The following is a 13,170-nucleotide window of genomic DNA, read 5'->3' as shown; positions in this document are numbered from 1 at the left end:
TCCCTGTCCGCAGAGTGGGCTGGCATCGGGGTACACGCATGTCAGCCCCAAACACGGCCTCCCTGGCGCCCTCCGGGACGCACCGCCCCTCCCGCCGGCTCCTCCCTGTCCTGTCTGAGGTGGCCGCGGCTCGGCGCTGGGAACGCGCGCCCCACTTGGCGGCTGTGCCAAGTCCCCCGTCCGCCGGCGTCCCAGGCTGGGCACTTAGGAAGAGGGGTCGGCCGAGAGGCCGAATCTCCACAGTCCTCCACAGTCCCGACGCCCCGGGGCCCGGCGCCCTCCCAGCCTTCCGCCCGGCCCGGCCCGGCCGCTTGGAAAACGCGGCGAGCGGAACCCGCACGCGGAAGCGCCGGCCGCACTGAGCATGCCCAGTGGCGGAGCCGACCACAGTTTTTTTTTTTCTTTTCTTTTCTTTTCCTTTTTTTTTTTTTTTTTCGGTCTCAAGTAGGAGGCTTTCCCCCCACCCCCACCCCCTTCTGAGCCCCCCCTCCCACCCCCGGCCTAAGCAGCTACCATGGCCGAGGTCCCCAGCGCGGCGTTGTCCCAGGCGGGTTGGTAAGTGGTGTGTCCCGCCGGCCGGCCAGCCGCGGGAGCGGGCCGGCGCCCCCGGAGGAGGGTTGGGGCTGGGGGCGGTGGGGTGCTGGTCGGGGGTAGGCGGAGGCCGCCGCCCGCCTCCGGCCTCTCCCGGGGCCCTCCAGGCCGACTCCGCCCCCGGCTCCACGCGGAGCCGAGCGAGTCCCCCCAGCTCCCTTCGGAGCGGCGGCCTGGGCCGTGGGCTGCGGGCCCGGAGAGGGACCCGGGGCGCGGGCGGAGGCGCAGGCCCGAGGCGCTCGGCTGCGGGCTGCGGCTCTGCCGGCGGCTGCCGCTGCTCCGCGGGCCCGCGGGAAGTTGTGGGGAGCGCAGCCCGCGCCGCCTCCCCAACCTGCCTTCTGGTTCTCCCCATCTCCCCGGACAGGACGGACCGGGGAGTGCGGAGCTGGCCTCGACGGCTGCCGCACAACTTCTGAGGCTGAGAATGACCTCACTGTCAACTCGCGGGGGCTGCTCTGGAGAACTTTCCTGCAAAGGGCTGACGTTTGTCCTTATGTCTAAAAAGATTTCTTGTCAAGAGTTTAGGATCTGAGAGCCATGGGGGAAAAAATCAGGGGAAACTAAGCATTCTCTGGACTTAAGCCATTATGGTTGTAAACATACAGTTTAATTGAGTCCTGCTTTTCCCAGGAGAGCATGGGTACAGCTTGGGGTGAAGGGATTGGGTAACATCAAGGACGAGAAAGATTTGACCCAGTCTCCAAAATTACTATCTTAGTGAGATGAGAAAGGGAAGCACTGAAAATGGTCAAGCGCTACAACAGGGACAGTGCAAGCCAGCGCGTCCAGGGAAGAGGCACGCAAGCTTTGCACTTGGAGGGAGAGTTTCGAGTTTTTGCAGAAACAGGTGCTGAGATGGTGTGTAGGTAGGAAAGTGCCTATTATTCTACACAAGTGACTTTCGATGCTTTTATTGGTGCAAAGAGGAGGCTGTGCACCTAGCTGGGAGACCAGAAAGGTAACCAGGAAGCCGTCGCTGTCCCAGACACGGATTTGCCTGTCTGAATTAAGCTTTTTGTTAGTGTGCTCCTGGTCACACCTGTGTTTGGTAGAGGTCGTTTTTGGCTGTCCAGGCTCTGTTGTTTTAGCATACATTGCATTTAACAGGTGAGAAAACCCAGGGAAAGAAATGGTGGTTAACTTTCCCAGCATGACAGCTAGAAAGTGGAGTTGAATGTGTGACAGTTGGGTTCTATTTCCAAACCTGGTATTTTTAACCCTTGTGTGTGATTGGTGGCGTTGTATTTTCAGTTGGCATAGTAAGTTGTGGAGCTCAGTGTTCCCCTTGCTCAGTTCGGCTCTTTTTTTTTTTTTTTTTTTTTTTTTTTCTGTTCATTGGTGGTTCCAGGGACTGAACCACCTTGTGGGTTCTCAGTGAAGTCTGACACAGTTGGTTTTGGAATATCCCTGCCCACCCAGGCTAAGTCTACGGAAGCTTAGCATCCCTCCTGACTTTGTTACATTTTTATTTTATAGCCTAGCAATGTCTTTTGGCTGTTGCCACTTTGTCATGCACCGTGTCTGCATTTTTTTTTCTTTGTACCTCTTCTGTATGGCAGTGGCGTTTAAAGGCGATGGAATCTGTAGGGCTGACAAGACTCTCTTGCTAAGAGTTTTAGAGTTTTATGTAATTCCTTGTAGGTCTTGGACTGGGAGGCATGTGCCAAGTAAGACACCAGGATGGCTCTTTTCCGGTGTGTTGCACTGCGTGTTTAACTCAAGACTGACTACATCAAAATACCTGATCTCAAATGTTAGATAGAAGGAGCAGCTGTGGTGACTCCTTCCCATTCTGACATCCTGGCTTTCCTCTGTCAGTGCAAACCATTTTACCTTGTACTCAAGTCTTCTATGTACTTACTTATAGGGCCTTAAAAATGATGCTGAAATGTACAAAACATTAAATCTGTCAGTGAACATAGCAGATAGGGAAACATCTAACATAGCAGATAGGGAAACATTTAGTGCTAAATGGCTGTGATCTTGAGGGGTGAAAAATTTATGTGTATACCTATCTTACTCAAGCTTATGTAATTTTTGAGCACTGTTTGTCCTCTTGTCTCCAATCTTCCCTGTAATGCGTTCAAAAGTTAACTTTAAAAATTTAAGTCTGTGTTTGGGATTGGTGTGATGGCACAACAAACTAATCCTCCACCTGTGGCACCAGCATCCCATATAGGTGCTGATCCATGTCCTGGCCGCTTCACTTTGGATCCAGCTCCCTGCGAATGTCCTGGGAAAGCAAGGGAGGATGGCTCAAGGTCTTGGGCTTATGCACCCACCAGGAAGACCTGGAAGAAGCTCCAGGCTCCTAGCTTGACATTTGCTCAGCTCTGGTCATTGCTGCCATTTGGGGAGAGAACCAGGAGTTGGAAAATCCCATTCTGTCTTGCTGTCTCAGTCTGTATTTCTCCCTCTTTCTCTCCCCTCTCCCATGTAAAATAAATCTTTAAAAAAAATCTAAATATATATTTAAAAATATATTCCAGTAGTAGTACCATAGTAGACTTTATACTGGTTTTCTTCTTTTGATTCTTGGTGGCCATTTGTACAGAAAATACGGTGTGTCTTCTCTCAGCCATTAAATTCACTTAACTATAGATGTGAAAGTAGCAAAGAAATGGAAACAAAACTCCATCTGTACCGAGCATAAGTTTATTTCTTGTTATTATTATTAAACTAATATAATATGAAAATTATCTTAATAGCATTTCTGTTCTAATTATTATAAGTCATCTATAGATGATTATATATAGGCATCAAGTCTTTATCAAAGTGTTTTGATGAGAAAACCATGGGATAAACAGAAAAAGAAGCAATTTCAGTATTGGTTACAAGTGATTATTGCTCTCTTTTCTTGAAGAGTCTGCCCCATTTCACATGTTCTCCTGAAATTACTCCTTTGAAGATGTGTAGCACCTCTGGGTATTTCTTCTGGAATTTGTAATTACTAAATTTTGACATCACTGTAGATGAGTGCTTCCCAGCACATAGAAGGAAGTTCTTCTCAGACACATGACTGATCAGCAGCAGACCAGTTTCTTATTGCAAAGCCCACCACTGAGCCTTTCTGGTTGGTGTAGTTTCAGTTTTCCCAGAGGCACATCTGTTCCTCAGAAGATTGCTAGTAGATATTCTCAATCTTGGATGAGATATTGTGCCTAGGTGTCACCTGTTTAGTAGTGTCAGAACAACTACATGTTTTCGTAAGATATTGGAGACAGTAGTCATACAATAAGTTTTATGTAAAGGGTATCATGTTATTCAAGCACAACTTTTGGGGAATAGGTATACTTGTGAAGAGCATTGGAAGCTCTTTACAAGGTCGTGAAAAAACAACAGGGTATTTTTTATTATTTAGAATTATAAAATAACCTTTCATTGCCATATTAATTCAGATACTGGTGTTACATTGTTTTGAAAAGGATCAATACTATAAAGATTTTTTTTGGCTGCTAAACAACACCAGTAGAAATCATTTGTTTTTTATTTCGATCATAAAATAGTTTCCTTTAACAAGCATTTGAAATTTTCTCTGACTTGCATTGTTTTTGAAATTAAAATACCCAAATATAACAGGCTTATTGGCCTTTAGTCTCAGAATGTGATGGTACTTCAAAAGCTTATGGACAGGGCCCAGCGCGGTGGCACAGTGGTTAAACGTCCTCGCCTTGCACGCCCGGGATCCCATATGGGCGCCGGTTCTAATCCCGGTGGCCCAGCTTCCCTTCCAGCTCCCTGCTTGTGGCCTGGGAAAGCAGTCGAGGACGGCCCAAAGCTTTGGGAACCTGCACCCGCGTGAGAGACCCGGAAGAGGCTCCTGCTTTGGATCGGCATAGTATCGGCCGTTGTGGCTCACTTGGGGAGTGAATCATCGGATGGAAGATCTTCCTTTCTGTCTCTCCTCTCTGTATATCCGCCTTTCCAATGAAAAAATAATAAAAATAGATCTTTAAAAAAAAAAAGCTTATGGGCAAGTGAAATTAAAATTTTATTTTTGTGCAGACATTTAAAATCCATGCATATTTTTTCATGAGCTTTGTGAAGACCCTTGTGTGTAACATATTACTTTGCTTCCTCTGTTATAACTGTTCAAAGGGACTGGATATTCTCTTAAACTGTGCAGGTGTTCAGGTTTTAAAACTTGCTGTGATTTTTTTGGGTGACTAACCTATAAATCTAGTTTCAGCTGCTTGTAGACTTGACTGCCTCCAGCATAAAGGAGGTATAAAAAGAAACCTGCTACCTCAGCATGTCGAAAATAATTTTTCCTTTAACCCAGCAACATTTGCTAAATCAACGAAAAATTACATAGTAACATTTCAGGAGCCATAAAAATATGACTGCGTCAATGTATTTTGCTTTACATCTTTTCTTTTTGACAAGAGAAGAATATTGACAGTTTAACTTACCATGTTACCGTTAAGACACATCAATCTAGATTGTTTTCCATTTTGAAAGACCTTCTAGTATATGAAAGTAGCTCGGGAACACTTAAGTTCCAGGTAATTTCTGAAAGAAGCAGACTGTGCTTCTAGTAATACAAACACTTTCATGTAAAAAAAAAAAATCACAGATACACTGTGAAATTACAGGACAAAGAAGAGGGAACATGGTTTTTATAGTAATAATGTATTAAGAAGGGATTAAATTAAAGATATTGGTAGCAGAAAAAAAAAACATAGTGATAGATAACAAGTGGAGGAATAAGGGGAAGGAATGGCAACAGGGCTCGCCAGAGAGCCGATAGTCCCTTGGTCCTGTGACCCCTAAGATGGATACCTCTGCTTGATTGGTGTGTCTGTGTATGTGTGTGCATGTGCCATCCTTTGACACATGTAATATAGTTTGATGGTCTTTGAAGTAGAGACAGAGTGCTTCATGTTGCGGTACAGCTTGTTAGGCTGACATTTTTGGTTCTGGCATCTCACGTTGGAGAGCCAGTTTGAGTCTCAGCTGCTCCACTTCAGAGCCAGCTTCCTGCAAATAATCCTGGGAAGGCAGTTCAAGATGGCCCAAATCCATAGACTTCTTTCATTTGGGGCAGTATGGTAGAGTTCCTGGCTCCTGCTTTGTCCTGACCCAAACCCTACCTCTCTGCCTTCCAATTAAGTAAATCTTAAAAAAAGAAAGAAAGAAAGAAAGAAAACGGAGAACTACTCTCATTTTAGTATGGTGCTGTTAAAAGTAAGATCTCTTTTGAGTAGTAAATTATATTGTCAGGAAATATATAACCCTATACAGTAAAAGCACACTTAGTAAATGTTGATGCCTTTTAATATAGATACTGTGTTGTTTGGATACAGTGGTGGCAAAAGATAAGAAAAATTTGAATATGTTACACTTTGACGTTTTACTGGCAGAGCACTGTTGGAATTTATTGGAGGGTAGTTAATCCAGACTAGAAAACTTTCTAGGACTAATGATGTATAAATAAGATTTGTTATGTATATCTTCCTAATTTGTGTCTGGCCTTTGTTAAGGCAAAGCACAAGATTATTGATTGTTGTGCATAGTGACGGAGAGTGTATTCGACAGGCACTTTAGTACTGTCAGGAATAAACTTAGGTGTAGAGTCAGTAATTACATATTGAAGCTTCCTGCATTTATAAAATATGCTGGAGTGGGGAAGGAGCATTGCTCTAGATTTGTTTATAAAAGAAGGATTTGGCTTCTTTGTGGTAGTGAGAGAATGAAGGCTACTGACTAGGTAAGAGGAGAGTAGGCTCTGCAATGGTATCATGGCAAGAGATCATGGTGAACACAATGGTTTAAAGGATCACAGTTGGTATAGGGCAAGAAAGAGGATCTGCCATATTGTGAAGTAGGTTTGGGAGATACTTATGGACTGGATCACACAGATTGTGTCTTGTAAGCTATGTCAAGCTTTCTTTATATTCTGGAGGTAGCAAAAATCAAAGAGCTTTATTTTAAGTTTTTTAAAGCAAATTTATTTATTTATTTATTTTGTAATTTGAAAGGCAAAAAAAGAAAGCGAGCGTGACTGTGAGAGAGAGAAAATTTATCTGCTGTTTCATTTCCCAAATGCTGTGCAACAATTGGGGTTGGGCCAAACTGGATCCTGGAACCAGGGACTCAATTTGAGTCTCTCATGTTGGTGTCAGGGACTCAAGTACTTGGACTGTAATCTACTGTCTCCTACGGGGTTCATTGGCAGCACAATGGAATCAGAAGCCAAGTTGGGGCTTGAATCCAGGGACTCTCATATGGGATGACTACTTCCCAAGTGATATCTTAATGATTTACGTCAAATATCTCCCACAGGGTTGCTATCCAAGTTTTAAGTTATCCTTGCATTGAAGAAAATGGAGCTGGACAGGAATTGATGGTGGATGCTTGTGATAGAGAACAGTGCTTGTTTGATTAGTATTAGTTTATTGACTTACTGGCAGAAACTAAGAGCAGTGTTTAACACATTATAAATTTAGATATCTGGAGGTCTTTTTAATTCTGCCTCAAGTACCCCCACTCTCATTCTTTGTAAAAGATAAATTGAATTTTGATGAGGCAGTCTGTCATGGACATTAAGTGAACAAAAGCATTTTTAAAAAGATTTATTTATTTGTACTTGAAAGGCAGATTTAGAGAAGAAGGAGAGTTGGAGGAGGTCTTCCATCTGTTGGTTCACTCCCCAAATGGCCACAATGACCAGATTTGAGCTGAGCTGAAATGAGCTGAAGTCAGGAGCCAGGAACCTTTTCCTAGCCTCCCACGTGGTTGCAGAGGCCCAAGGACTTGGACCATCCATTGCTGCTTTCTCAGGCCACCAGCAGGGAGCTACCTGGATGGGAATTGGAGCAGTCAAGACATGAACCAGTGCCTCTATGGCATTCTGGTGCCAAAGACTGGAGGATGAGCCTGTTGAGCTACAGTGCTGACCCCCCAGAAGAACATTTTTACTTTACGAAATTCTAAATTGGTCCTTGAGGAGTTAACAAATTTAAAAAGGTAGATTTTGACGAATATGTAGTGTGAACCATTAAATATAGAAATTGATAGAAAAACTTGCTAAACAAATTAAGCCAATATTTTATAGTTAATTTGTAATTGACTTGATTCAAGCTTTGGAGAAAAAAATGGAAATGACATGCAAATTTTTGTCCAGAAAGCAATATGGTTTTTATGATAAAGTTAATGAAATAATTCTTTTCTTGCCATAAATACATTGCACTTCTAGATACAGAAAAATAAGTCACTGTTCGGCTTTTCTTGTTAGTTAAACTAGTGTTAATGATTCCTTATGACTTTATAACCTTCTCTAAGTCAATGAGCAAGCATTTTCATATGTTTATAGTAGTTCTCACATTCAGCAGGGTGCAAGATGCATGGTAAACAAATTCCATGGAACAAATGTTATTGTAATCTTAATCAATCTTGATATTTTCATCGTATTGTTTTTGTGTTCTTTTTTTTTTTAAAGATTTATTTTTATTATTTTTTGATTGGAAAGGCAGATATACAGAGAGGAGAGACAGAGGGGAAGAGAGCGCAATGGTCGATACTATGCCGATCCAAAGCCAGGAGCCTCTTCCGGGTCTCCCACGTGGGTGCAGGGTCCCAAAGCTTTGGGCTGTCCTCCACTGCTTTCCCAGGCCACAGGCAGGGAGCTGGAAAGGAAGCGGGGCTGCGGGGATTAGAACCGGCGCCCATATGGGATCCCGGGCGTGCTAGGCGAGGACCTTAACCACTTGCGCCACCGCGCCGGGCCCCTGTTTTTGTGTTCTTAAAGGATATGAAATCCTGCAAGCTTTTTGTACAATAGAAAATTTGTGAAATATATAAAGTGGTTTCATGAAAGCATGGTGTTCACAGAAATTCTGATAATTATTGTTGAAAATGTTATATTTTCTGCTTTGTTGCTAGTTACAATGTAACTGATGATAATATGGCTGATGATAGCATTTAATGTATATATTCGTAAGTAAATTTGAAATATATTGATAAAATCTTGTGTAGAGACAATGAATGGGAGAACCTTTGAAAGGTTCTGTCAAAGTATTATGAATAGGAACTGTTTTCAGAAGATTTTTCAACTTGCAGTTTCAAACTTGCAGTTTGTCTTTGATCCCAATCATTTCTTTATACTTTTGATATTTTATGAAATATGCTACAAAAAATTTTTTTTGTTATTTCAGAAAGTTATAACTTGGGAGAATTATGGTGAATGAGATTCTAATTGATGCTAGGGTTTTTGATAATGCAAAAAAGTAGGCATTTTGTAACTGAATAAGGGTTCTAGTCCCCTGAAGGTACTGCTAGACACAGGCTCCTCTTTTGTCAACTTTCAATTATGAACACCCTGTAGACCATGAATTACTGGTTAGGACACAAAGCACTGAAGTGGCCTTCTCCTTAGCACTGTGGCACACGGTTCTCTGTACTGAGAATGGCGGTGCTCGTGTATGTCTCCCTGTGCTAGGCACCTCAATTGTTGGGCATGGCCTCTATTCTCAGGGATGTGCTGTGAGCTTTCTCTAGGATGCCTGCTGATTCCCTCAGCATGTACCACTCTTAACAGTTGGTTGGACATTACTGTGGTTTCAATAGGGGTTGTGTTGTCTTAAATTTCTCTCTCAGTTTTTGCTTCTCTGTATTGGATGGGGTAAAACTTAGTATGCAGATGACATAAAAATCTTTCAATTTTAAAGTTTTACAAGACTAAGAGAATACCTTTTATGCTTACTTTGTTTGCTGCAGGTGTATATTTATGCTGCCTTTTATGATTAAGTGCACTTAAAAAAATGTTTTCCCCTTTTTCATATAATTAAATACAAATCCAGCAGGAGTGTTTAGAAGTATACTAGGTTTCTTTGATAGGAATAAATTGGTAAAGAAAAAGTTGTTATATACATGTGTTAAAAAGTGAAATAGCTTATGCCAGTACTAGAAATTTCAGTGCCAGTTCCTTTTTTAAAAACATTTTTTGTATGTATGTGTGATAGTGATTTTAAAATAATGAATTCATTTTATTTTAATGATGCTTACGTAGTTAAGAGGGATTCATGCCCATGTAGACCACCAGTTAGGGTTGAGAGGGTCAAGGAATAGGGAAAAGTGGATGAGACAACTGCCCTCAATCTCCTTTTTTCCTCTGGTATCTGGATAAAGTTGAGAGAAAATATGAGAGGGCTGCTCCCATCCACCCAACCGCATCAGCACCTGGGAATAGGGAAAGGCTTCCCGATATCATCCTGGGGTCCCCAGTGTGGAGCTTATTCTGAGGAACCTGCTTTAGTGGTTTTGATAGTTCTGAGATTCTGTTGATTTTGCTGCTCCAAGGTTGAGGAAATCTTCCCAAGGCCCATTGCTGAGATAGTCCACCTTAGAGTCTCAGTTTGCCAAGATAGTTGTCTGGGAAGGCTGTCAAATTTGTTATGCCCTCGATGGTACTAGATATCCTCTGCAGGCCAAAATGAACTGGTTGTCATTCCCCCGTGAACATCTGACCATGCTGTCCATTGCACAGGCCTCAGCAACTAGAGACTCAGTTCTGACACATGTACTTTCTGGTCAGAGCACAGATCCTGTGATTTTGACCATGGTTGGAGTTCTGAGTCCAGTAATCCAGTTGGGGGCTGTCCCCAAAGAAACCTTGCCAGAGGTGACTCCAACTTGACTCCTGTGTGTCCCAACCAGTGTGGGGTGCAGCTCAGCCCATCACCCAAGTCAGCCTACAGACACACTGGTGTTTAAAGACACCTGGTCAGTTCTGTCCCCAGCCCAATCACATATGCTAACCATTGGATGCTGCGGCCCAGCCTAACCATGCCTGCAACGCACTCTGCCCTCTAGTATACCAGAGAGAAACGCAGTCTGGTCAGAGAGATTCCAATAACCCCCTCAGGCCCTCCCCAAACCCTGGTTCCTGTGCATGTTGGTGTGTGTAGCAGACTGGTTCAGTTTGTGCTACATCCCATTCAGCTCTCGTGCACATCAGTGGACATTGGAGCCTAACTGAACTCAAGCAGCTCTAGTATCCAGCCCATACTCAGTGCTAGCAGGTGCCACCGCCTATCTAGCCAGGCCTGTCCCCAGGCCTGGTTTTCATGCTCACTGGTGGGAGTTACAGTCTATCAGAGAGGAGGTGCCCATAGTTTCCCTACTAGGCCCACTCCCAACCGCAGATACTGCACTTTCCAGGTGGTTCAAGGCTAGTCTTATAGGACTTGCCCACTAATGCAGCAAAGCCCAACCAGGCAACACTCAATGGCCTATGCATGTACCAGTGGATATGGTTGCTTAGACCAGCCTGGTTCCTCCAACCCAGCTCACATGTAGGCCAATGGTGTTATGGCCTTGCCCTGCCTGGTCTGTCCCCAGATTCTCATGTTTGCCAGCAGGAGCAGTGGCCAAGAAGGGGAGCCCTAGCAGCTCTCCTGCTGGGCTCACTCCCACCACAGGTCTTATATGTAATGGTGAGAGCAGCGGGCAAGACTGGCATGGCTTGCCTGACCTCAGCATGCTCCAGTGATTTCTTCTGCCTGGGTTGGCCCAATCTGCCTCTAATTCTGGCTAATGCTGGCAAGTGATGCAGCCTAGTGCAGCATAGCAAGTCCCCAGTCTTGGCCCAAATGTGAACTGGCTGGTATTGTCACCCAGCCTGGCCTGTCTTGTACCCTGTTCTGGTACTCACATTTGTAGTGGGTTGAATTGACCTGGCCAGGCCCTCTTCCAGACCTGATTCACTAGTATGTTGGCTGCTGTAACCTGGCTTGGTTTGGGTTACTCCTAGTTTGGTTCTTGAGCTCCATTTCAGGGACTGTGTCCTGACAGAGGATTTCCTCAAGCTCCTTTCTCATGTCACCTCGCAGTGGCAGATCTTACACATGCCAATGTGTTCTTGATCTTGCCTGATTTAGCCCAACTATTGTCCTGGCAGAAACAGTGACCTTGCTCAGCTGACTTACACCCATTCTAGCTCTTACTGTTGGGTGCCCAGCCACCTGATATACAACCAGATATAGCTCTCACTTGGTTGAGTGGGTACAGAGGCCTAGCCCAGCCTGTCCTGCATTTACTGTGGACTTATGAACATAAGCAAATACTGAAACCTAGCCGAGTCTGGCACACCCCAAACCCAGTCCACATCCATGTTGAGGGATGCTTCAGTCATGTCCAACCCAGATCACTACCCCTATTCCAGCTCTCGTGCTCAGTAGTGGGAACTGAAGCCCAGCAGGTGTGTCCACTTAGCTCCCCAACCAAACTTGTTCACAGCCATATATTTGTACATGCAGTTGATTGCTCTGACCCACCTAACAAACCCATCACCGAGTTTGAGCTTTGCCTTCACATGCTACAGCCTGGCCTGCCTGGCTTGGCCCACTCCATGGTCCCAACTCTTACTGTTTTGGTTGGTTTTGATTTGGCTGTCTTTCATGCAAGCATGTAGGTGTGATAAACTAGGCTAGGTCAACATGACCCCTCTCCGTGCTGGCTCCTGCACATGCCAGTGTGCTTTTTGTATTGCCTGGCTATGTCCAGTTGGCCCCCTGCAGAGCCAGCTCACACAGCTGATGACAAGTGAAACAGCCCTGCCTGCCTGCCTAAAACCCAGCCTACTCCCATGCTCACCAATAGGAACAGTGGTCCACCAGGGAAGTTCCCCCTAGTTTCCCCCACCAGATCCACTCGCAGAACCAGATCTCATGTGTGCCAGCAGGTTCTAGGCCCTAACCCAGCAGTCTGCCCCTTTTGTGTGTACTGGTGGATATTGTGTTCTGGCCTGCAGATATGCAGAGAAGGAGAGACAGAGAGGAATATCCTTCGTCTGATGGTTCACTCCCCAAGTGGCTGCAACAGAAGGAGCCAAGCCTATCTGAAGTCAGGAGCCAGGACCCAGGAGCTCCTCGGGGTCTCCTGTGTGTATAGGGTCCCAATACCCATGGCTGTCCTTGACTGCTATCCCAGGCCACAAGTGGGAGATCGATAGGAAGTGGGACAGCCAGGATTTGAACCGGTGCCCACTTGGGATCCTGGTGCGTTCAAGGTGAGGACTTCAGCTGCTAGGCCACTGCGCTGGCCCTAATTTTTTTTTTAAGTCCTGCTTTAGAGAGAAACCTAGGCACTTGTAACAGAGCCTCCCCATTACAGAGGCCCTCATAATAGCTATTTGTCCTTCAGTCAGGAAGCAACCCACAACAGTGGGATAATCCTTTTTTGTGCTGTCATGTAGGGACCTGGGTTCCTTTTATTTTATTGTCTTATTATGTCTGCTACATTGGCATCACCTGGTAGCTTGTTAAAGCATACAATTGTAGTCTTCACCAGGGATGTACTAAATTTGCATCTGCATTTTAACAAGATTTCCTCAGTGATTTCTTGTGCACATTGAAGTTTGAAGAGCACTGCCCTTAGGTATCATTGTCTTCGTAGTCAGAACAGAATAGCTGCTGCATCTGGCTTTCAGTTGCAGCAAACGGAATGATAGAGAGAAGAGCCTAAGAGTGAGTATGCTGAGGAAGGTGGCACACATTGTGTCACTGGTTTCCAGCAACTTCGGTTTCACATTTACTGGAGATTCCCAAAGCTCCTGCTAATGCAGTGGTTCTCAAACTG

At 44.8% G+C, this 13,170-nt stretch overlaps 1 protein-coding gene across 2 annotated transcripts in view; it reads left to right on the top strand.

Moving 5' to 3' along the window:
- Positions 1–357: 357 nt before the first annotated feature.
- The window catches only part of TDRD3 (tudor domain containing 3), a 128,568-nt gene continuing 115,755 nt past the window's right edge, over positions 358–13,170 (top strand). Inside the window, exon 1 of one of the 2 annotated variants that reach the window (XM_040991314.1) lies at positions 358–555. In XM_040991314.1, the coding sequence (XP_040847248.1) occupies positions 515–555 (41 nt within the window). In that variant the 5' untranslated portion in view covers positions 358–514. Of the gene's footprint in view, positions 563–13,170 lie in introns of both variants that reach the window. The other variant, XM_040991318.1, reaches the window with a different exon arrangement.

This window comes from Ochotona curzoniae, unplaced genomic scaffold (assembly GCF_017591425.1).
Source record: "Ochotona curzoniae isolate NIBS_2020 unplaced genomic scaffold, NIBS_Ocur_1.0 contig_64, whole genome shotgun sequence".
NCBI classification, from domain to species: domain Eukaryota; kingdom Metazoa; phylum Chordata; class Mammalia; order Lagomorpha; family Ochotonidae; genus Ochotona; species Ochotona curzoniae.
Note: the sequence above shows the minus strand (reverse complement) of the source record. Positions and strands in the feature narration are given on the sequence as shown.